The following is a 25,185-nucleotide window of genomic DNA, read 5'->3' as shown; positions in this document are numbered from 1 at the left end:
TCCCTCTTTCCCCGCCTTGGCACTCAGTCGCCTCCCAGATGAGCACTCTCTCAGACTGCTGCTGGCCGCCAGGCGCCGGGAATGTCCCCTGAATTCTCGCGGGCAGCGGGCGACGCGCCCTTGCGCAGCCTGGAGCAAGCCAATCGCACCCGCTTTCCCTTCTTCTCCGACGTCAAGGGCGACCACCGGCTGGTGCTGGCCGCAGTGGAGACAACCGTGCTGGCGCTCATCTTTGCAGTGTCACTGCTGGGCAACGTGTGCGCCCTGGTGCTGGTGGCGCGCCGACGACGCCGCGGCGCGAGTGCCTGCCTGGTACTCAACCTCTTCTGCGCCGACCTGCTCTTCATCAGCGCGATCCCTCTGGTGCTGGCCGTGCGCTGGACTGAGGCCTGGCTGCTGGGCCCCGTTGCCTGCCACCTGCTCTTCTACGTGATGACCCTGAGCGGCAGCGTCACCATCCTCACGCTGGCCGCGGTCAGCCTGGAGCGCATGGTGTGCATCGTGCACCTGCAGCGCGGCGTGCGGGGTCCTGGGCGGCGGGCGCGGGCAGTGCTGCTGGCGCTCATCTGGGGCTACTCGGCGGTCGCCGCTCTGCCTCTCTGCGTCTTCTTCCGAGTCGTCCCGCAACGGCTCCCCGGCGCCGACCAGGTGAGCGCCCCTCTGTGCGTGCCGGGCAGGTGTCCTGCGCAGGCTGGGAAGCGGGGCCCCGACGGAAGCTGGGATGAGGATGATCAACAACAACAATAGCCATTTATTGCACTTAATCGTTGTGCCAAATCTTGTGCCCATCGCTGTGAAGTTTAATCTCTTAAATCTCACTACAACGCTGTGCACACGCCCTCCTAAATGATGTAAGTGGAGTCCCCCAAATTCTTGCAAAATGCAATGACTGTTGCGAGGTTAATCAACGAGTAGTTTAGGAGCGAGACGGAACTATGGGGGTGCAGGGTGGCCAATCACTTGGTATTGTATCATGATTCCTTGCCAGGTGCTACAATACGGTTATTATCACACCCATTTCACAGATGAGAAGCAGAGGTACACCGAGGTGTATAATAACTTGCCCAGAGTATTTTATCCGTAATTCGAGGAGGAGTGGGGCTCCTTCCAGAAGTTTACCCGTAATTCAAGGAGGAGTTGGGCTCTTGTCTGCAGGCTGGGCCGACGAGCTCTGTTTTGCATAGCGGGTCAATAGTTGTCATTATTAGCTCATAGGGGTGGGAGTGACCATGATCTGAATAAGGTTCTGCGGATAGTGCAGGACAGTTGGCTCCGGTCCCCTCGAGTCCCGCGGTCCGGAATCCCGAGCTCGGGTCTTTTTCTCTTGCCGCTTTGCCCAGTGGTTGCAGGGTTCGTGCGCCGGGACCCACCCGGGAGAGCGGACCTAGACGCGGAGTCACGGAGGACAGTGGCCGCCGTCTGGCTGTCTTCCCAGTGTGTTTGGTTCTCCGTGCCTCGCGGAGAGAGATAGAGAAAGGACTTAGGTCCGTGCGCTGGGGGCTCAGCCTCTAGGAGCATCTGCCCGTGGCTGAGTTCTTGGCCTCCCCTTCCCTACCGGGGTCACTGGTTTTCCGGCACGGAACCCCCTACCCTTAAGCTCCCTCTCCACCTAGGGGTGAGTATGGGGCGCCCTGAGTAATCGTGGCACAAACAGGAATCACAGTCCCAAAGAGGGACCTTCTAAGTGGTCAGAGAGGGGAGTAGGGAGGGAGAAATGACATGTAGCCAGGGGAAGGCTTGGTTATGGAGATGCACACAGTCCACCAGGGACACCCCCTGGCTGTGTGACCCTCCAGAGCCTGGGACGGAGAGGTGGAACTTCTCTGGGGGTTTTCCCAGACCAGTCTCTCACACAGCCCTTTTACTGGGGTTAGGATGGATGGAGTCTGCCTCCTGTATCCAGTGCCAGTTTTTTTTTTTTTGTTTTAAAACATAAATCAAACTTAAACACTTGTTTCTAATGCTTGTGTGGAACACATTGTGGGGTGTTTGCTTGTTTATGGCCTTGAATGACTAATAAGCAGGAGCCCCATCAAGCCTGTGGCACTTGATCAAATAACATGCAAGCTTGTGGCCATGTCCACTCAAGTGGGGCCCAGAGAAGCCAGGATTAGCTGAGCTGGTGGGTGCCATTTACAGGCAGACCAAGGGCTCTGGCTTAGTGGGCAGGCTTGTTCTTAGCCCACACACACCTGAGAATCCAGGTGGGCCAGGCAGATGCCTCTAAAAGCATGGATCAGGAGGGGGCTGGGCTTCTGCCATCAGTTTCTTTGATTTTTTTAAAAGTTATTCTCTCAATGAGTTACAGTACTTCTATATTCCTCACAGAACTTGAGGTATTTCACCTCATTTTCTTTCTTACAGGAGAAAATGATGTTCAGGGAATGAAAGACCAGGTAGAATGTATCTTGAAGGTATCTTAAGTTTTCAGATGTGTATTTTATGCCTCTCCCTTTTTTCAGTGATTTCAAGTATAACCCTAATTAATTGGCAAATGACATTAAAAAATAAGACTCTTGTCACTTCCCAGCCAAAGCCCAGACTACAATTCTGTGCTGACAGGGACACAGGTGACTGTTTGGGTGAGAAAGCCTTGGCATAGGCAGGGGCCTTCTATGTCTTGGCCACTTAGTACCGTACCCCTGTTAGGGAATCTGGGTGTGGTTAGAGCCCTCTGTGGTGCTTCCAGAGTGGCCACAGTTGTGCTGTAAGGTGCTTCTGTGGAGGTCTGTGTTGTGATGGCTGGGCACACAGACCTCCCATGTTTTAATGTTGAAACACTTCCTTGGTTTTAAGAGCCTTTGGAGAGGGATTTGGGCAAAGCCACTGGGAGAGAATGAGCCTGCAGTGTGCACTGGGGGCCAGGTGAGTTAGTTACCCACAGGAGCCCTACTCACTGAAATTAGGAGAGGTGAGGTGGGAAAGCTTGAAATTACAAAAAAAAAAAAAAAAAAAAAAATCCCTGGGCACAGTGGCTCACACCTGTAATCCCAGCACTTTGGGAGGCTGAGGTGGGCAGATCACTTGAGGTCAAGAATTGGAGACAAGCCTAGCCAACGTGGTGAAACCCCATCTCTACTAAAAATACAAAAATTAGCTGGCTGTGGCAGCATGCACCTGTAGTCCCAGCTAAAAGGGAGGCTGAGGCAGGAGAATTGCTTGAACCCAGGAGGTGGAGGTTGCAGTGAGCTGAGATGGTACCACTGCACTCCAGCTTGGCCAGCAAAGCAAGATTCAATCTCAGAAAAAAAAAAAAAATTTAAAAAATTTAAAAAAATGGGACAATCCTTTCTGGCTCTCCATCTTCCTTGTCTTCTTTCCTACCTGTCTGCCACATCCACCTCATCTCTCTCACACACACACACACACACACACACACTTTCACACCTACCTGCCCAGGAACCCAACAAACAGAAAAACCCCAATTTCTTAAGGGTTGTTGCCTGAACACATAGAAAACATCCAATATTATAGGTTCAGCAGTTGAAGAAATAAGTTGAAAAGAATGAGAGACAGAAAAAAACAAAGGGGGAGTGTAGTCATTAAAAAAAAAAGCAACAGGAGGATCTGGTCTAGACTGACTGAGTCTCACATTTAAAATTAGCAAAGGCTTGTTTTCTCAATCCCCATATTCCAAGCTTTCTGCTTGTGGATTCTGTCTGCCCCATCCCACTTAGAGACTAAATATGGAGGTTTGGGATGGGGGATATTTTCCTAACCCAAACCACACACTGAGAGAATCAACCAAGCCTAAGCAGATGCTGGCTCCTTCCCCTCAAGGAGCGCTGGCCAAGGAAACTGCCCCTTAGAGCTTCTGCCTATCCGAGAGCCCTCCTGAAACAGAAACTCAATCTCTTGTCCATGTGGGCTGTGGTTGCCCAGTAGTTCATGGTAATCAGACTCTAAAACTTCACTGAAGAGAAGATGAGGTGATAAACATCCTAGAAACGCGAGACAACTTGGTATTTGGAGTGGGCTTTGGAGTCAAACATTCTGTTTAAATCCCATCTCTGCCATTCAGGAGCTTCATGACAGAATCCAAGCTGTCTAACCTCTCAATACCTCACTTTCCTCTTCTGCAAAATGGGCATGATTACAGTATCAACCAACCTTACCGGATCGTCATGGGCACTCATGTTCGGTAAATGGGCCAACACCTGGCACATACACAGTTAAGCTCATAAGAATAGCTAGCTATTATTAGTTTCCTTATCTTTGAGCATAAACATTTTAAACATTCTTCAAACAGTATAATTCTTCTGATTGCTGTAAAATAACAGACTGCCATTTTAAGAGGGTGAACACATCCTAGCAACGTTGACATCTCAGCCAGGTCAGCTCACCCTGCTTCAACAGGATTCCAGCCTGTGTGTGCTGTGGCCCTGGCTGGGCGCTGACCCACATCGGCAGGTGGAGAAGACTGTCTATCCTGGCCAGAATGTGCTGCCCATTCATTCTGCAAACATTTACTAAGCACCCTTCCCCTCTTGCCCCTGCCACAAATCATGTAAATCCACCTCGGTCTCTTCAAGGAGAAGCACACAGATGGTCCTAGATTCTGGCCTAATTTGGTCCTCACAGTCACCCCACCCCATATTCTTTTGTTTATTCTAAAAGAGGAAATCCCTAAAGTCACAGAATGGCAAAAGATGGAACCAGAATTTAGCCCCACTCTTTTGGGTCCCTCTGGATGCCGTCACCCCTGGGTTTATACTTCCCTGGGGCACTTGATCCCACTGCCCCACCCTACCCTAACTTAATACCAGGCTAGTCATGTGAACGTTCATGTGTCTCTGCTGAGTGTGGATCGTCTGAGGAAACAAACACAGTTTGCTTGCCTTTGTTATGATTAGAGAATACTTTTAAAACATAAGAAAGGAAGCATCTCTTGCGTTAATATTTTCTCTCTTTTTTGCTGGGAAGCTGATAGAAGACGAAATCTCCAACTAGGACTCCTAGGTTCTTAAAATGATCTTGAAGTCTTCCATGTTGATGGCAGAGGTGAGACACAGGAACAAGGATTTACCAAGGGTCTCCAGAGGTACTGCAGGAAGAATCATTAGAGAGACTAATAGGCAAACAGCTGGAACAAACAGCTAGAACTTATTTGCAAACAGGCAGTGTTTGCAAATAAGTGAGCCAGTGTGGGGAGGGTCAGCATTTCCGCAGTGCCTGTGGACAGATGTCCCCATTCTCAAGGGGAGTCTCCTTAGAAAATCTCGTTTGGCAATTTTGTCCTGAGCACCTAATGTGTATTAGGTAGAATTCTAGGTGCTGGGATGCTGGCTGGAAAAAGGCAGGCTTGGTCCCTAGCCTTAGTAACACACTTCAGTGGGGGCTCCAGACAGGGAAGGAGATGATTGCATAAGCTGTGGAGAGCCGTGGAAGGGTCTCTGCTAGGTGTGGGGAGTCCAGGAAGCTACTGGGAGATGGCAGTGTCCCCACTGAGTGTGAAGATGAGAGGAAGTAAGCCAGGCAAGGGGATGGAGATGAGGAGGGCACTGTAGGCAGAGGAGAGTCCACATGGAGGTCAAAGAAGCAGTGAGTACTGTTCTGAAACTTGCAAGGGGTTCTCCACCATACGTGTGTAGAGTGTGAGGTTCAGTGGGGTCAAAGGACGGTGCTGGAAGGGTTGGCAGAGGAGAGGGAGAAGGACCAGAGTCATCCTGGTAGGAAGTTTAGACTTAATGGTGATGGCCTGGTTGGGGGCAGGCCAGTGAAAATGTAATAGGTTGATAAGTCAATAGCTATGAAGGAGGAACTTAGAGATCCCTTCTGAGTGGGGAGGAGGAGGTGGGCAGAAGGCCAGTGCTCGGGTTTCTGGCAGCTTGGAGAATGGTGGCCCTGTGCCCTCATTCAGGGAGTGCAGGAATCAGGTGGAACCATTTGGGGATGGGACCTTCAAAGCTTAATGTGCCTATGAGGCCTCCTGCTGAGATATCCTCAGGGCTATTGGGCAAGTCTGGGGTTCAGGAAAGCATGGAGCTGAAAAGAGTAGATTGGAGATTTACCTGCAAAAGGAGCCATGGAAATGAGTGAGATGGCCAGGGAGAAGTGGAGACTGGGATGAGGCAGAACACATTTGGGGGATCCAAGTCACACTTATCCCTTCACTGTGAGTGGCCTCCCAATTTCATCCCAGAATTCTGGTCTGACACCTGAGCTCCGGCCTCCCTATGCCCCTGGCCGCGGTCCTTCTGGGCATAGCAGAAACAACCCCCCCTGGGTGGCTCTACCCTCTCTGGTCCTCTGAAGCTCTCTGGGCACTTCCAGCTGCTTGTCCTGTCCTAAAGTGTCTTAGCGCTTCTCTGCCTGCCTCCCTCCTGGAGGATAGGGCCAGCGCCTTGCTCTTCCTCCCTGTGGCTTCACTGTGGTCAGCCACCACGTCTGGAGTCAGGTGGTTGAGCAAATGAATTAAAGACTATTGTTGACTCTGCCAATTCCGCTCTGTAACTCAGTAACAAGGCAGGCCTGCCACTTTTGTTTTCCAAGTTCCCTTTTTAAAATCAGGGGACATTTCACATGTGCAGAAAAAGTACAGAGAATATGATAGGACTCACATCCCCACCTTCCAGACTTGACATGCTGCCTAACTCCTCTACATGTCACGGCCTGCGGGAGAATACCTAGAATCAAAACGACTTAAGCCAAATGGATTTTCCCACAGAAACCAAGTTATGACAGCAACTTGGATCTCTGTGGGCATGGCACCTGTTGTTTTATTTTTTAATGGACCAGACAGTGCATTTAGTCAACAATACCATATAAAACCTTCTAAAGAGCATGTCAATCCATCATTCAGGCCCCCAAGCCAATTGCACTGCCTCTCAGTTCATGTGTGGGGGTGCTGGGCAGAGTTCTTATCTTTCTTCCTTATCACACTTCCTGCCCTGAGCAAGAGCCACAAATCAAAAGGAGAACGAGCGTCTTTATTAAAGTCATGGAATTTGGGAGCTTCCTGGGACAGGTTCATTGTCTCTGTTGAAAAATAGCTGGTAAAGTTGGCAGAACTATCATGGTGGTCTGTGTTTCATGTTTGATCATCATTTCACTTATAAATGAACTTTTTTCTTTTATAAAAGTAATGTAGGCACATCATGGAAAATTAGGAAATTCAGATAAGCTACAAGAATAAAAACAATTTGAGAGTCCCGCCTAGAAATATACACTTCACTTTCTGCATTGTATCCTTCCATGTTTTTTTCTGTGCATGCGAGCATGTGAGTGTATGTGAGAGAGAGACTGTGTGTGTGTGTGTGTGTGTTGGATGGCCATATACTCATTCACACATATACATGCTCTTCAACACACTGGGATCATAGAAGCACATGGTTTAGGGGCCTGCTTTTTTTCTTTCACTCCTACTGTAGAGAGAACACCTTGCTCTATCATTATACCCTCTACAAAAGTCTTGCTAACCCTGGAGAGATTTTGGCAGACATTCTGGAAAAGGCTTTTGGAAAGAGTTGGGGGTCTTAAGAAAAGCTTCTGTGTGTCCTCTGTTTTTCTACTGTCCCTTAAAATTTTTCCATCACAAGAATAGGAATTAGAGACCAAGTCACATTCAGGGCTGGAATCTGTTTCTTCCGATTGGTGCTTCAGCATATCTGCTCATATGTATTGCTACTGCTGTCTTGGAATGAGGGGTCCATAGTGGGCAGAGGCCTGAGTACAAAAGGGGGTGGTGTGGGTTTTCTAGAGAGCAGTAGTAGCCTCACTGCCAGTAATCAGAAGATCCTTGAAAGAAACAGGTTTCTGGCCGGGCATGGTGGCTCATGCCTGTAATCGCATCACTTTGTGAGGCCAAGGTGGGTGGATCACAAGGTCAGGAGATCGAGACCATTCCGGCTAACATGGTGAAACCCCGTCTCTACTAAAAATACAAAAAAAAAAAAATTAGCTGGTCATGGTGGCGTGCTCCTGTGATCCCAGCTACTCGGGAGGCTGAGGTGAGGCAGGAGAATCGCTTGAACCTGGGAGGTGGAGGTTGCAGTGAGCCGAGATCGCGCCACTGCACTCCAGACTGGCAACAAAGTGAGACTCCGTCTCAAAGAAAAAAAAAAAAAAAACAGGTTTCTTTCCAATCACCAAAATGTGGAAGGATTTAATAAACTTCCCCCCACCATGTGTTCACACCAGCCCAGTCTTGATTCACTGCTAAAAATTCTCTGCTTTTGCCTAGTAGAGCATTCAATGAATATTGGTCAAGTGAATGAATGAATGAATGGTACTTCGGATGATCATGCTGCTCCTAGACATTGGTTAAGATGCCTTGGCCCTTCAAAATCAATAATGTGGTCTTTTTACACAGCATGTGCTCTTAAAAATCTATTCTATATACATGTGTTAGGGCCACTTGTTTTCTAAACAGTTTTGTTTCTGTAGTCAAGTGGGCATAGGAAGTTTATATGTGGGAAGTTAGTATATGCACACACGCAGATATATGTCTGTTTTCATTGGCCTATTTATTCATTGGATGAAATTGTTGCAGAAGCTATTTGTAACTATTCAGTAAGGTCTCCATATGTTGCAGTTCTTGCAGTTAGTGTTAAACATTTGAATCAATACAACATAGTGATAGCAGCAAGATCACAAACCTTCACACTCTTCTGCCATATTCCATTGGTTTTACATCTTGAACTGTCTGTGAGTGGAGGCTGATCTTTGCCTTGGGGCTCTATATGGCCAGGTTGATGCAGCTCGACACGCTTTAGACACCTGAGCACCCCCAGCATGAACACTTAATGCTTTAGCAAAGACCCTGTGGCCTTCAGCTTACACAGTGTGACTACAGGGAAACCTCGTTCCTGTTTCGATATGTTTGTTTTGTAGCATGTCCTTTCCGATCTCTGTAACCTTTCAAGGGTCAGTTTTCTCCTTTGTAAAATGGCAGGCTTGGAAGAGAAGGCTCAAAAGCCCTTTGCATGTCAGCCCAGGGAAGTGGAAAGACCACACCTAGGAGCCAACTCTAGCTCTTACCACCCTGTAAGCCTGAGGCTCAGTTGCTGTCCCTGGAGAGCAGGAAGCATAATCATGGCTATTCTGAGGGTCAGGGGCAAGTGCTTTGTAAGTGGGATTGTGGTGGGCAGTGGGAGGGATTCTGGGGTTCACTGTCATGCTAGCTGTGTAACTGGGAAACGCAACCATGTAAGTGTCAGGAAACCCTCAATAAGACTGAGCCAGAGGCCAATAAGAAGCCAGCATTTACGTGATGTTCTTTTCCTTTGTGTAACTAGGAAATTTCGATTTGCACACTGATTTGGCCCACCATTGCTGGAGAGATCTCGTGGGATGTGTCTTTTGTTACTTTGAACTTCTTGGTGCCAGGACTGGTCATTGTGATCAGTTACTCCAAAATTTTACAGGTATGTTTGCTTCAAGTGCTGCCACTGAACTTCCCTCAGGCTTGAGGTTATTTCTGCTAGAATCTTAGAATTTGGGGTTGGAGAACACCTAAGAGTTCAGGCCAGCTCAATCTTGATTCACTCCCCAGGTCTACAACACTGAGGAAGGAGAGGGTTTTTTTTTTTTTTTAAGTTATATCTTTGTGATTATGTTTTTGCTCATCACTAAAGTAATACCAGGTCATTACAAAAAATTAAATTAAAATGAAAGCAGACACATAAATGTAAATAACACAGATACTGAAAACTTACTCTACCTTCTTAACAACTCAAGATGTATTTTTTCAGGTTATTTTTCTTATAAGCTTATGTATATGTCATATATACTGTGTGTGTATTTGATGAACCATATGAAATTGCAGGTTAAAATGGTCAAATGGTTATCTGACACTGTTCAATGTTCTTTGCAGATATGAGATAATACTCTGCTCTGTAACTCCTTTTTTCACTGAACATTATATCTTAACATCTTTCTACATCATTCCTATATCTCTAGCTCATTACTTTTAGTGGCTACAGATGTGACTTCATTTATTTTATGGTCTTTTGGGCTGTGTCCATTGTTTCCCCATCGCAAACACTGCAGTACTGGAGAATGTATACTTTTTAAAACATTTTATTGAAGTATTATATACATATATAAAAAGCACACTGAGCATAGGTGTAGGCTCAAACTGAGTGCGTTCATGAAAGCAGCTCCCAGGTCAAGAAATGGAATATTACCAGAAGTCTCTCCTATTATCTACCAGTCGCTACTCCACCCACCCCCAGGGAATGTCCATTTCAAATGTGCACTGAAACAGGAAATGATCTCTACCTTCAAAACAAATATGTACAGGGACATAAAAAGGACGAGTCAGCCTGTTTTATATCTCGTAAGGTAGCCCATTTGTGAGTAAGTTGCCTGCCCAGGCAAACAGCATGGGTGCATCCATGTTTATGCCCATTTTAGAAGGTTTAATGCAAAGCCCTTGAATCCTCGTGGAGGTTTATAGTTGTTGAATCTTGGTTTTACAGCATCTCATGTGTGGGTCATATGGCAAGTAGGCACTTGAAGTGGTGTCCTGTAGGGCCTGCTCACCCTCTGGTCACTTTTATGGCCCTTTCTTTGCAGCTAAGGGTCTGTAACCTTCTTAGATGCTCAGAACCCATAGCCAGGCCAACCTCCATCCAGGTCGGCTAATCCCTGGGTCCTGTGGGAGATGGCTCCTCCATGTCACTCATTAGACTCTTGCCCACCCAATGACCACTAAAGTGACACCCAGCCTGGGGCTTGTTCAATTGCAGGAGACAGATTCAGACCTGGAGTTAAGGTCTGGACAGTGCTTGCAACGGGACCAGGCATATGATAGTGCTATATAAGTGTTAGCTATTATCATTAAGTTAAAAGGAAAGAGGTGAGAGAAAAAGGAAGATTAATGTAGAACTCATTTAACAAATATTTATGTAGTGTTGACCATATGCCAGGAACTAACTCTTTAATTCTGATAAGAATTACAGATGAAGAAACCTAGGCACAGGGAGGTTAAGTAACTTACCCAAGGTAACACAGCTTGTAAGTGGCAATCAGGATTTAAATTCAGGCAGTCTGACCCTAGAGTCCCAATGCATTAATTCCTCAGACATGTGTCAAGGGCCTGCTCTGTGCAAAGTGCTTGGGGGAAAGGAGGTGGGCTAAAACCGAGCAAGACACATTCTCTATCCAGAAGGAGCTTTGACATAAAAGGGGAAGAGGGAGGAGACAGACAAGGGTGCTGATATCAAAAGGAGAGAAACTGAACACAAGGTGGAATGATACTGAGACTTTGCAAACACTTTGCAAACTGTTAAATGCTACACAAACGCAAGGGATGAATAAGGGGTATAAGAAAGAAGAGCAGGCCAGGTTTGGTGGCTCACGCCTGTAATCCCAGCACTTTGGGAGGGCTAGGCCGGTGCATCACCTGAGGTCAGGAATTCAAGGCCAGCCTCGCCAACGTGGTGAAAGCCCGTCTCCACTAATAATACAAAAATCAGCCAGGAGTAGTGGTGGGCGCCTGTAATCCCAGCTACTGTGGAGGCTGAGCCAGGAGAATCGCTTGAACCCAGGAGGAGGAGGTCGCAGTGAGCCAAGATCGCGCCACTGCACTCCAGCCTGGGCAACAAAGTGAGACTCCCTCTCAAAAAAAAAAAAAAAAAAAAAAATGCAAAAGGCCATGAAGACAGACACAGAGACTTGACAGTGTTATTTTAAAAATCTGGGTTTGAGTCTTGAATCTGCCACTTACTTGCAGTGTGGCCTTGGCCAGCTTAGTTACCATCTCTGGGCCTCGGTTTCCTCATCTGCAAAATAGCAAACATAATGCCAGCAGTGTAGAGTTGTTGTGAGGCGTGTAGGAGATGCTACTGATGGGACAGAGAAAGGCATGCCTGCCTGTAGCAGGTGATGAATAAATTATGACGGTCGTGATTTGTTAGGCAAGGCTGATCTTCTGACCCTTGTCTCAGAGCATGCTGGGAAAAGGTGCTGCTAAGATTTGCAAGAGAATAAACAACAGCCCAGATTTGGAGCACATCAAGAACAAGGAATTGACGCTAGAGCAGGGCTGGCTGGAAGGGGCGGCAGCATTTGACCTCCTTCCTGGAGGTCTCACTCCTGAGTTCCTTAGGCTCCAAGAGGGCTCTGGTCTGCCCCTTTTCACTCATACCTCATGCTTCTCAGCTGCCTGCTGAGGGAGGAATGATTTTCCATCCACCCCCATCTTTTTCTCAAGGCCAGGGTCCACCTGGAAAAATTCTATGAGACCTGAGGAGTTGGGGCAGTTATCCTTTTAGCCACCCACCTCTAAACAGCAGTTTACTCTCGAAGCACCTTGTGTCTAAACCCACAGCCAGACTTCACTTCTCCCCATCACAGACCTCAGAACACCTCCTGGATGCAAGAGCTGTCATGACTCACGGTGAGGTAAAAGGGCACTCTGAGTAACAGAGTAATAGATCAAATATGTAATTTACATTCCATCACCACCCTCACCTTAAGGCCCTGTGTGGTCTGGCCCTGCTGCCGTTCTCACCTTCATATTTCACCCTCCCTTGTGTCCACATTGTCCTTGAGGCTGTACTGCACACTGGCCACCACACTTCTGCCCCAGGGCCTTTGCACCTACCACTTGTTCCCCTGTATCTCTCTTCTGCAGATTTCTGCATGGGCCACTTCCCCACTTCATTTCGTCTTTACTCAAAAAGCTCTTCACTAAAAAGTCTTCCCATCAATCTCCAATTCCTTATCCTGATTTATTTCTCTTCAAACACTTACTACACCTGTCATATTCAATTTATGACAGTCATCTGTCTTGCCCACTACAATGCAAGCTCCATGGGAGCAGAGGTTTTGGTTTGTTCACTGCTATATTCCTATGCCTAGATCAGAGCCTGGCTCATTCATTGTAGGTGATCAATAAATATTTGTTGAATGACTGAGGCATGAGCCTTGGATCACATTGAAAGGGTCTACAGGGTCATCTCTTCTTGGACAGTGGGAAAATCACTGGACAAAGAGTCCTAAGACAGGAGTTCTAATCCAGGCTTTATCACTGTGTGACCTTGGGCAAGTCACTTAAGTAATGTGAACCTCAGTTTCTGCAGGAGCCAAATATGCCTCAGTGGATTAACACAATAAAATGAAAGAGCAGATATGATAATGTTTTAAAAATCACAATTTTAATCCAAATATCACTTAAAAATTACTTTCCACCTTATTAGCAAAATTCACTGTTGCCCATTTCCCAGGAGGACTATGACATTTGTCCTTACTTGGTACCATGAGTTTGCCAGGCTGATAATTTGGAAGCAGGCAAGCTATACCAGGTGGATGGAGTGTGTGAGCAGGGCCTCAGTTTGCATCTCCTCCCCTGTGAAGATATACGTAACTCAGAGATACTGAGTCAGCTTTTCTGTCCAAGCTTTTTCTGTGAAGCTTGGTTTTACATAACTCTGTAAAATCAATTGAACATCAATGTTAATTAGGCATAATAACAGACAATTCACAAATTGTTTGAAGCCATGGCATACATAACTACAGCACTACCAGTCCCACTTCTCACCTGTCACTAGTTCCTGTAACCCAGGTCTCATCTCCAGGCTTGAGAAGTATCTCTTTTTCACATCACCCTGGTCTTCTATTGCTCTAAAGCAGTATGTCTCCTAGAATGTTCTGTAGAGTGCCATGGCAATGTTAGGTGTTAGAAAGGGTTTGGGAAGTGCCGGGATAGGCTAGATTGGATTCTTTGCTGCAGGACTTCTCAGGACCTTTATTATGCCAATATACTTTGACGATCTCCCACACAGTAACAGAATAGGTATCATTGCTAAATGTGACTACAGAACCCCCTTTTTTCTACAGAGTATCTCTCTGCACTCGTGCTCCAAGAAATGCCTTTTTGGAAACCCTGCTCTAAAGTCTCCACCCTCCTTCCTGGTTCTGACCTGGGCAAGAATTCAGAGCAGGCTTCACCCTGGCTCTCCCCACCGCCCACCCTTCAGGGGCTGCTTCATGTGCTTGGAGCAGTGGCCTTATTCACCCTTCTGCCCTCCCTGCTTCCTCTTTCCTTGTGACTCAAACATGCCATACATCTTCAGTATTTTTTCCAATCAACGGTTTTCCCAGGGAATAACCTCCCAGCGACTTCTAAGTGCCTTCGGATCAGGCTGTCACCACTGTTTGGGGCTTGCTTGACGTCATCGCCCAGCAACTGTTGCCGTGGCAACTGAGATGCCTCTACCCTTTTGTAACAGTGGATGTTTATTGATCCCCCTCTCATTGCCCACATATGCGCCAGAATGGAAGAGCAGCGTGGGTGGAGCTGCCTTGCTTATTGCTGTGTGTCCAGCACCTATGAGTGCTTAGCACATAGCAGGGGCTTATAAATATTTGTCGAATAAATGAGTCTATGGCTTGCAGATGGAAAACCCTCAGCCTGTCTCAGGGCTAAACTGAGAAACAAAATCTGTTTCCACTGGACATGAGGGTGTTAGACAGTGAACACAAAGCCCTTTCTCCACGCCTGACCTGCATTCCCCGGCTTTGGGGGCCTGCATGCTGGTTGTGGAAAGGGAGGTGGAATCTCTGGAAAGATGGAATCTTCTGTCCAGTGATTCTAGATGGGAGGCTGTTGATTGACCAAGCAGCCCCCAGAGGAAACTCAGCCTTCAGGGTTGAGTCCCAACTTTGTCAGTGGGAACATCCTCTACCCATCCCCACATGTTGGCAGCAGCAGTCTGCTGGCATGGAGTGGCAGAGGGGTGTGAGGTAGGGTGGAGGCTCCCCCACGGTCTTCAGAAGCTCATGTGGGTGTGGAGGCAGTGAGTCTCAAAAAGGTCTGTCTTCAAAGGACTGAGGGAAATTCCAGACTGAGCCTATTGTCCTAGATGAGCAGCTGCGACACTTTAGTGGGCAAGAATCACCCGGGGAGTTTAGGAAACTTGCAGATTTCTGGGCCTCATCCAGCCCCACACAATCTGAATGTCTGAAGGGGCCCCCCAGCATTTGCATGTCATCATGTACCCGGTGGCCGTGGACCACATTCCCCAGATGCTGTCCAGCTCTGCTGAGGTGCTGTGCCTCAGCAGAGAAGGGCACTGGCACCTGGCATGGGGTACACTCCCCTACTTGACTATGAGGCTCAAGCAAATCACTTCTCTTCTCAGGGCCTCTTAGTTCCAAAACTGCGGCAACCACAGAACCTACCCCAGAGGCTTGTTCTGAGGATTAGGATTAACCCTCAAAAGTTAATTGAGCATTTAGTTTAATCTAAAAGCACATCAAGCATTCTGCCCAGTGCAGAAGACATTTGAAATCCTGGATCAATGTTAACTATCCTTGACATCTAGCACGAGGAGAGGAGGAGGAGGAGAGGAGCCACATTTGATTATAAAGCCCCATTTTCTTCCTCACACCCTACCAGTGGTGGGAACTGTGGAGAAAAGGAGATAGTAGCACCTCTCAGTGCTAAAAAAGATCCAGGCGGGGTGCGGTGGCTCATGCCTGTAATTCCAGTACTTTGGGAGGCCGAGGCAAGCGGATCACCTGAGGTCGGGAGGTCAAGACCAGCCTGACCAACATGGAGAAACCCCGTCTCTACCAAAAATACACAATTAGCCGGGTGTGGTGGTGCATGCCTGTAATCCCAGCTACTCAGGAGGCTGAGGCAGGAGAATTGCTTAAACCTGGGAGGTGGAGGTTGCGGTGAGCCAATATCGCACTGTTGCACTCCAGCCTGGGCAATAAGAGCGAACCTCCATCTCAAAAAAAAAAAAAAAAAAAGTCCATCCACTTATGCACTTGGCCCATGAGTGAGCCCACTTTGTCTGTCACCCACAGCCATTGTCAGGTACTTGCTAGGGCTCTGGGCCGCAGAAGACACAGCATGCCTTGCTTCAGCTCCCATCCCCCAAGGAACCCGTAGTCTGATGGGGGTCTGTGTTAGTCTGTTCTCACACTGCTTTAAAAAACTGCCTGAGACTGGGTAATTTATACAGAAAAGAGCTTTAATTAACTCAGTTCCACATGGCTGGGGAGACCTCAGGAAACTTGCAATCATGGCAGAAGGAGAAGCAAGGACCTTTTTTGCATGGTGGCAGGAGAGAGAAGAGAGTGAGCAGGAGCAGGGAAAACTGTCTTATAAAACCATCAGATCTCATGAGAACTCATTCACTATCACAAGAACAGCGTGGGGGAAACTGCCCCCATGATCCACACACCTCCCACCTGGTTCCTCCCTCCACACGTGGGGATTACGGGAATTACAATTCGAGATGAGATTTGGGTGGGGATACAGATCCAAACCATATCCGGGTCAGAGGTAAGAAGGACGCCTGGGCTGGGCGCGGTGGCTCAAGCCTGTAATCCTAGCACTTTGGGAGCCCGAGGTGGGCGGATCACGAGGTCAGGAGTTCGAGAACATCCTGGCTAACACGGTGAAACCCCATCTCTACTAAAAATACAAAAAAAAAAAAAAAAAAAAAATTAGCCGGGCGTGGTGGCGGGCGCCTGTAGTCCCAGCTACTCAGGAGGCTGAGGCAGGAGAATGGGGTGAACCTGGGAGGCAGAGCTTGCAGTGAGCTGAGATGGTGCGCCACTGCAGTCCAGCCTGGGTGACAGAGAGAGACTCCGTCTCAAAAAAAAAAAAAAAAAAAAAAGAAGGACGCCTGGACATCTACCACACAATGTATGTGGCAACTGTCACATGAGTGCCTGAAACAATGCTGCAGGATGCCAAGCAGGAGATGAACCAGGAATCCTTCTCAGAGTTGCTGGCATTAGAGTTTGGAGTTAAAGGCTGGGCAGAAGGATTCCCATGGGCAGAGATAGTAGAGAGTGGGAAAGAACTAGTTTATGATAAAGACAATGGGCTGGCGTCAGGCTGCCAAGTTGCCAGTCCACCTCGGCAACTTCTTAGCTGAGTACTGGTGGGCAAGTTTTTTAAGCTCTTTGAGCCTCAGCTTCCTCATCTGTAAAATGGGGATCATCACAGTACATATGTCACAGAATTGTTGGGAGAATTTAAAAAGGTAAACTAAGTGATAGGTAAGGGCCTGGCACATAGTAGGTGCTCCATAAATGTGAGCCTTCATCAACATCACTCATCAAAAAGTATTTTTACGACACTACACCAGGGACCCTGGGTACATCGTCGCCCTTCTTAGGATGGTGTGGGCAGCAAGAGGGATGAAGCTGCTGTCAGAATCAGCCCTTGTGGGTCCCCCAGCCTGTGCTTAGGCCTAGAGCGGTATCCTTACTCAGAGGCGGTGCCAATTCCTCTGCAGCCCACCCACCTGACACCCTGCCCAGCTGATATTCTCCTAGATCTAACAGCCAAGGCAGGTTCCTTAGATTAACCAGGTTTCACCTGAACACAAATTCTAATTTTGATTCTACATAGTGACTTCCAGACTTGGATGTGCCAATATGGCGTCTGGCATTTGAGCCCAAGGTGGTGCCCTTTGTCTCCTGAGCAACCTTCACCCTGCAGAGCCATCGAGCGGAGGGGAGGGCTGAATAGTGTGGCCATCCCTTTTGAGACTTTTGGGATTTGTCTCATCTTTAATCCCACTGAGCTAGATTTTCAGAGATGGGGGCTCTGACCCTGTATTATCAGTGGAGTGACCTTCAACAAGTTTCTTAAATTTCTTGAAATTCAATTTCCTCATCTGGGAAGTGGGAACAATGATAGTGCAAATCTAAAGAGTAGGTGTGAAGATTAAGCGTGACGATTGAGAAGTAAATGTGCGGCACAGTGCCAGCCACATGGAAGCCCTCAGTAAAGCTAGAGGTCTGTATGACTGTGAGGCTGTTCACTCAGCATCTGTTGCACTGGTCTCCACCATCAACAGGTGCACCTAAACTCCTGCACAGAGCAAGCAGCCACACTGAATCATAAAACAAACAACTATCCTTTAATTAGCTAGTTACAAGATTTTTTTTTTTTTTTTGAGACAGGGCCTCACTCTATCACCCAGGCTGGAGTGCAGTGGCACGATCTCGGCTCACTGCAACCTCCACCTCCTGGGTTCAAGCGATTCTCATGCCTCAGTCCCCTGAGTAGTTGGGATTACAGGTGCCCACCACCACACCCTGCTCATTTTTTGGTATTTTTAGTAGAGACAGGGTTTCACCATGTTGCCAGGGTTGTCTCGAACCCCTGACCTCAGGTGATCTGCCCGCCTCGGCCTCCCAAAGTGCTAGGATTCCAGGCATGAGCCACCGCGCCCGGCCTAGTTACAAGTATTCTAACGGGAATATTTTCAGCCATTCTGATCTTGCAGTTAAATTTACCTGAACTGTGAATGATGTTAATTACCTTCCAATTACTCCCCCTCTTGAGATTCAGGAGTCTTGGGGGACACCTGTAGGATCTCCTGAAAGAAGAGTCCAGAATCCCCTTCTAAGCCCACATAACCAGGGCTGCCTTCATTGCCCGCCACGCCTCTGCTTCACTGCCAGCCCTGCTCATTAATACAAAATATTAGAGGTCCCAGCAGCTCCACTGGTAGGAATTTATTCTACGGATATGCTCACCTAGGTGGGCAAGGATATGCATGAGGAGGCTCTTTCCCCCATTTGCCACCTCTCAACAGGGGACATAATTATAAAATGGTCATTTTCCACAAATATCACCAGCAGTGCTCTGACAAGCTCCTCTTTCTTGCTGGGGCAGGGGCACCTTTAATGACACTTATGTCTGATTTACAGAGCTTTCCAGTCACTTTTTGGTTATTTTACAATGTCAATCTCATAGTCCGTTCAAAGCTTCCCCTGCCCAAGGCATAGGATGTGGGTTTGTGGTGCTGGAGCTGGGAGGAGGACAGAGAAGGAGGATGGGCTGCCCTGGCAGTGGTCTGGTCTCCCACAAGGACAAGGAACTTGCATGATTGCTCATATGAGGTGGTTGCCCCCTTCTGTTGGTCATTGCCTCTGATTTCCCTGTGTCTGGTGATGGTGCTAACAGGCCCTGTTGATGAGGGGATCATTTCCAAGCAGCACCCACTCTAACCCATGGGCGGGCCCTTCCCATATCCACTGCCACCAGGTATGGGCAGACCCTTCCCAGACTCAGCTTCATTTTCAAGTTGGCTTCCAACAGCAGCTACCCCAGCAAATAAGCAGCCTCTGATCACATTATCTTTCCTTAACCCCTGACTCAGGGGCCTGTAGGCAAGACTAGGATCCATTTTCTCCTGCTCCTGCAAAAGGAAAGGAACCTAGGGTGGGATCCAGTGCTCCCTTCCGCCTGGCCTGCCACACTGGTATGCCGTCTCCCACCCAACAACCTGTAGGGAAGTGATATGGTTTGGTTATGTCCCCACCCAAATCTCATCTTGAATTGTAGTTCCCATAATCCCCGTAATCTTGAATTGTAGTTCCTATAATGTCACGAGAGGAACCCGGTGGGAGTAATTGAATCATGGGGGTGGTTTCCCCCAGGCTACTCTCATAATAGTAAGTTCTCATGAAATCTGATGGTTTTATAAGGGTCTCCCCCTTTGCTTGGTTCTCATTCTTCTCCTTCCAGCCGCCATGTGGAGAAGGACACATTTGCTTCCCCTTCTGCCATGATTGTAAGTTTCCTGAGGCCTTCCCAGCCCCGCAGAACTATGAGTCAATTAAACCTCTTTTCTTTATAAATTATCCAGTCTTGGGTATGTCCTTATAGCAGCATGAGAACGGAATAATATAGGGAGAGAGGGGAAGAGTATTCACACTGCTACTTCAGCTGCTACCTCCCCAAACACGGCCAAAGAAATAAAATACTCCTCAATAGGGGCTGGATAAATTGCAACCACCATTTATAGAAGATAACAAGAACGAAGTGCCTTCTCTGTGCAGATATGGCCCGAGCACCATGATATACTGCTAAGTGAAAAAGGAGCAAGGCCCAGAGTGTGGTGTGTGGTGTGGGCCCATCTGTGTACCAGGCAAAAGAGCAGATGCCTGCAATCCCACGCTAGGAATATTGTGTGTGGCAATGGTGCATTTCCAGAAAGCCATATGGGAAAAAGCTCACGTTAGTCACCTCTCAGGGTGGAAATAGAGGGTACAGAAGGCCAGAGACCTGAGTATAGCATTGTTTGAGTTTGAACCCTAAGCACATTGTGCTTGCGAACAATTAGAGAGTCACCTCTTTTAAAAAAATTACAGGGAAGATGTCCCTCTTGTAGACCACCCAATTCAGGCTTTTCACTTCCCCTCATAACTCTGTTTACAAGGTAGGTGATTTTCTGCTTTATCTCTCAGGAGTCCAGCCAGGGGTCCTGTTTCTCCAGCACATCCTAAGCTCGGGCATGCAAAGTCCCAGAGGCACACAGCCTCGGTGCCTTGGGGATAGCAGATTCCAACTCTTGGGCCCCTAACTCAAAACCCCCAACAACCCTCAGTCACCTGTGGCTCCAGTCCTGTTTTGGTTTTCCACAGATCACAAAGGCATCAAGGAAGAGGCTCACAGTAAGCCTGGCCTACTCGGAGAGCCACCAGATCCGCGTGTCCCAGCAGGACTTCCGGCTCTTCCGCACCCTTTTCCTGCTCATGGTCTCCTTCTTCATCATGTGGAGCCCCATCATCATCACCATCCTCCTCATCCTGATCCAGAACTTCAAGCAAGACCTGGTCATCTGGCCGTCCCTCTTCTTCTGGGTGGTGGCCTTCACATTTGCTAATTCAGCCCTAAACCCCATCCTCTACAACATGACACTGTGCAAGAATGAGTGGAAGAAAATTTTTTGTTGCTTCTGGTTCCCAGAAAAGGTAGCCATTTTAACAGACACATCTGTCAAAAGAAATGACTTGTCGATTATTTCTGGCTAATTAGTTTTTCTTTATAGGCAGAGTTTCTCACACCTGGCGAGCTGTGGCATGCTTTTAAACAGAGTTCATTTCCAGTACCCTCCATCAGTGCACCCTGCTTTAAGAAAATGAACCTATGCAAATACACATCCACAGCACTGGCAAATTAAGGGGTGATCACCCAGTTTCATATTTTCCCTTTATAAAAGGATTTGTTGGCCAGGTGCGGTGGTTCATGCCTGTAATCCCAGCACTTTGGGAGGCCGAGGTGGGTGGATCACCTGAGGTCAGGAGTTCGAGGCCAACCTGACCAACATGGTGAGCCCCCCCGTCTCTGCTAAAAATAAAAACAGGCCGGGCACGGTGGCTCACGCTTGTAATCCCAGCACTGTGGGAGGCCGAGGCAGGCGGATCACGAGGTCAGGAGATCGAGACCATGGTGAAACCCCATCTCTACTAAAAATACAAAAAATTAGCCGGGCGTGGTGGCGGGTGCCTGTAGTCCCAGCTACTCAGAGAGGCTGAGGCAGGAGAATGGCGTGAACCCGGGAGGCGGAGCTTGCAGTGAGCTGAGATTGCGCCACTGCACTCTAGCCTGGGCGACAGAGCGAGACTCCATCTCAAAAATAAATAAATAAATAAAAATAAATAAATAAGTAAAAATAGAAATAAAAACAAAATTAGCTGGGAGTGGTGGTGGGCACCTGTAATCCCAGCTACTTGGGAGGCTGAACCAGGAGAATCGCTTGAACCTGGGAGGCAGAGGTTGTAGTGAGCTGAGATCGCACCACTGCACTCCAACCAGGGCAACAAGAGCGAAACTCCATCTCAAAAAAAAAAAAAAAAAAAAGGATTTGTTATGCGTTCCTTTTAAATGTGAACTTTTTTAGTGTGTTTGTAATACGATCGAATTTAATAAATATTTATTTATGACTGTTCAGCAATCACATCTCCTACATATAAAGCCACACCATAGTGGTTTCTGAAGTGAGTCTTAGAACCGATTCAGGATGCAGATTTCTCCTCTGAAGGGTCACAGCCACCCTGTGCCCTACCTTGGACTCGCAAGGCTTTAGGATCATTCATTGATGTCAAGAGCAATTGAAGAATTTCCAAAGAACAGTTAAAGGTGACTTACTTTTTTTTTTTCATTTATAAAAATGCCGTGGACCCTTTTAAGAGAATCAGCGTCATGAAATCAGAGAGAAAGTAGGATGACTCTGAAATCTCTGAAATGTTTGAGAGTGCGTTCAGGAGTGGTTTACTCCTGATGCATCCAGCAGAGATGCCTCTTAAGCACCAGCCATGGCAGACAGTGTTCTTTGTGCTAGGAATACAGTGGTGAACCAGACAGCCATGGCCCTCTCTCAGGGAACTTACCTTCAAGTCAGGGGCAGAAAAACTAAATAAAAGTCAATAAACTATATCTATATACAGATATATAGATATATTTAAGATGAGAGTTTTGCCGCAATGCCCAGGCTGGAGTGCAATGGCACAATCACGGCTCTCTGAAGCCTCAAATGCCTTGGCTCAAGCAATCCTCCCGCCTCAGCCTCCCAAGTAACTGGGATTACAGGCATGAGCCGCCATGCCTGGCTACAAATCAATAAATAGTATAGCATCACAGAGTGAATAAGCACTGGGAAGAAAATGGGACGGTGGCTATGGTAGTGATGGGAATTTAGATCAGATGGGGAGAGGCCTAAGAAGACCTTTCTGAGGAGTGACATTTGGATCAAAAGGTAAGCGACAAGAAAGGGCCACCTGTGTGAATAGGGGGAAGGGACACAGAAGAGATGTTAGTGCAAGGAGGCTGACATGCTTGAAGGGAGAGTGGCGTAAGCCGACTACTGATGGAGCCTCCTCTGCACTAGGCACTGCCTTTAATGCTGAGACCAGGGGTACCCGGCTGGGGCCTGTCAGTTGAGGCCAGAGAAATTGCAGGGTTAGATCACATAGGGCCTAGGAGTTTATTCTTTTCTCCAAGCCCCTGGAGGTTTGCAACTGGAGGCTGACGTGACCTGATGAATGTGTGCAAAGATTACCCTGGCTGCTGGGCAGGGAATAGACTCTGAGGAGCATGAGTGAAAATGGAGACCAGTTGGGCAGCTGCTGAAGTGGAACAAGGGGATGGGACCTTGGAGGTGAGTGGCATTAGGGAGGGATTGTGAGAAACGACTTGTAAATATACTTTGGGAAGGTAAACAAAGATGATTTATTGATGGAAAGGATGAAATAAAATGTGAGGGAAGGAGAGGGTTCAAGGGGAATACTCTGATTTTTTAGCCTGTCATTGGTTGGATGGTGAAGCAGACAACAAAAATGGGGGAGCCTGGGCAAAGATCAGAGGTGGGGGAGCCAAGAGTTCCATTTGGAGCTCATAAGTTTGAAATCTCAGTGAGACTTCCAAATTGAATAGGCAGTTGGATGCAGAGATGTGGAGCTTGGGCCTGGAGATGCACATTGTTTGGAGATATAAATGGTGTTTATAGGCCTATGGTTTTATAAAACATCCCTTGGAGAGATAGAGAGAAACCAGAGCCAAAGATTGAACCCAGGGACACTCCACCACTTGGAGGCTGGGCCAGTGGCTGGAATGCACAGCAGCACAGGGCCTGGCGTATAGTAGGTGTTCAACCAATCTTTGTTGCTGAGGAAATCAGCACCAGCAGTAGTGACTGCTCATGCAGTTTCTGGAGCAGCTTGCTTCTGAAGTCAGATTCATGGAAATCACAAGCTTGAAGACAAAAGAACAGAGATGTTTTGCTCACTTTAGTTAATAGATCTGATCAATTAAACCTGTTTTTGGAAGTGATGTGTGGCTATCTTATTGAAGCAGCATCGCTGTCTGGGGTAAATAACTGGGGTTCGTTAACTTGTGCCAAGAGGATTAAGGACACGGACATATGTGGGTGAGTTAAGCAGCAGAATGTTTAATAGGCAGAAGAAAAGAGAGAGGAGAGCGGCTCTCTCTCTCGTGAGACAGAGGCATCTGAAAAGAGAAAAGTGGTGGACCACAGCATATTTTATGGGCAGGCTTGAGGAGGTGGTGTCTGATTTACATAGGGCTCACAGATTGGTTTGACCAGGTGTGACATTTACATAGTGCATGAGAAAGGCTGGCTGCGCCACCCAAATCTGATTACGCAAATGGACTTTCCACTTGGCCATCTTGTCTGCTCCTTACTGCACTCATAGCTGGCAAAAAGAGAAGATGGAGCTGCCATTTTGAACATGCTTAGTCTTAGGTACTACATTCCAATGGACACAACTGCTGGCATTCACCCATGCAAGCTTCCGACTTGCTTGTCTATGTCTGCAGCACGATTTTACAGGCTGCTCTTTGTTAGAAAAGGATTTAGGGGCTGCTTTTCAGTAAAAGGAAAATCTTACCAAGGACTTCCGTACCCTCACTATCTGCCTAAGTAATTTCTTTTTAACTCCTATATCATTATGGTTCTCTGAGGTTGTCAAACTGAAGCTGTGGAGCAAGGCTCTGACAGCCTGCGGTTCCATGAGAGAGGAAGGCAAAGCTCTCCCATGCACATTACCTGTCTCCTGTGTCTTTGGTGGAGAACACTAGCATGGGGCACCCAGGAGCCTCCCATGGTCCCTGGATATTCCAACACCCAGGCGGAGATCTATGACGCTTTCCTCACTCCCAGTGCATTTCATAGACGTCAGCCTGGCATCACCGGTTTCACAGCTCCCCAGAGCTCTAACAGACATTGCCTAATTGAATCCTCACTGCAGCCCATCAGGCAATGACTATTTTCCCTTATCTCCCAAGAAAAGAGTGAGGCTCAGAGAAGCCTTGTAATCAGCCCCAAATCCACAGCTAATATATATCTGAAGCAGATTTGCACTTAAACCAAGACCCTCTGGTACCAAAACCTTGCTGCTTTTTTCAAGATGAGAAATGGAGGCCCCTGGGAACACCTGGAAAACTGAGGCAAGCGGCCTTGCACCCATACACTAGGGTTCCCACGTGCTGCTAATGATGCAGGATGCTGGTGTTCTGTCCCAGCCCCCGCTACTTACCCCTTACCCAGCCCCTCCCTGCATTCCAGGTAGGGGGTGCTCTGATCTTTCCTATAGAACGAGATTCCAGACCCCCATCTTCCAATTTCCCCAGAGGCCTCCCTCCTCCCTCTCAACATTTTGCCTACACCTGAAAGAGGTGAGTTGCGTGCCAGAGACAATAAAGGGCTAAGGAGTGTTTCCTAGAGCTCACCTTGTCCCCTGTGGCTCAGCCTCTCAAATCCAGCGTTGGTGAGCTGCCAGCCCGCCCACCTCATAGGCCTAAGGCTGACTGAGGACTTGGGCTCACTGGACTGACCTATCTACTCACTTCCTCTTTTGGCACCAATGCTTTGGCCAGGCTGGTAGGTAAGGCCTTCCTAAGTTAAAGAGGAAACTTCCTTTTCAGGAAGTTGGGAGAAGCCAGTATTCAATAATGAA

The 25,185-nt window shown here is 47.8% G+C and overlaps 1 protein-coding gene and 1 long non-coding RNA gene across 3 annotated transcripts; one reads left to right on the top strand and one right to left on the bottom strand.

Annotated features, from left to right (window-relative positions):
- On the top strand, positions 1–23,539 carry FFAR4 (free fatty acid receptor 4). 2 transcript variants are annotated; one of them, XM_063630123.1, is made up of 4 exons: positions 1–648; positions 9,237–9,365; positions 12,301–12,348; positions 20,353–23,539. In XM_063630123.1, the coding sequence occupies exons 1-4, from the start codon at positions 82–84 to the stop codon at positions 20,740–20,742; spliced, it is 1,134 nt and encodes a 377-aa protein (XP_063486193.1). In that variant the 5' UTR covers positions 1–81; the 3' UTR covers positions 20,743–23,539. The 2 variants fall into 2 exon arrangements, with proteins under 2 accessions (XP_063486193.1, XP_055111158.1); XM_055255183.2 differs by lacking the exon at positions 12,301–12,348.
- On the bottom strand, positions 13,082–13,558 carry LOC134735805 (uncharacterized). Its single transcript, XR_010119311.1, has 2 exons — positions 13,487–13,558; positions 13,082–13,376 (listed from the first exon to the last, which is right to left on the bottom strand). It is a non-coding gene; the product is annotated as an uncharacterized lncRNA (long non-coding RNA).
- Positions 23,540–25,185: the final 1,646 nt, after the last annotated feature.

This window comes from Symphalangus syndactylus, chromosome 2, assembly GCF_028878055.3.
Source record: "Symphalangus syndactylus isolate Jambi chromosome 2, NHGRI_mSymSyn1-v2.1_pri, whole genome shotgun sequence".
Lineage (NCBI taxonomy): Eukaryota > Metazoa > Chordata > Mammalia > Primates > Hylobatidae > Symphalangus > Symphalangus syndactylus.
Note: the sequence above shows the minus strand (reverse complement) of the source record. Positions and strands in the feature narration are given on the sequence as shown.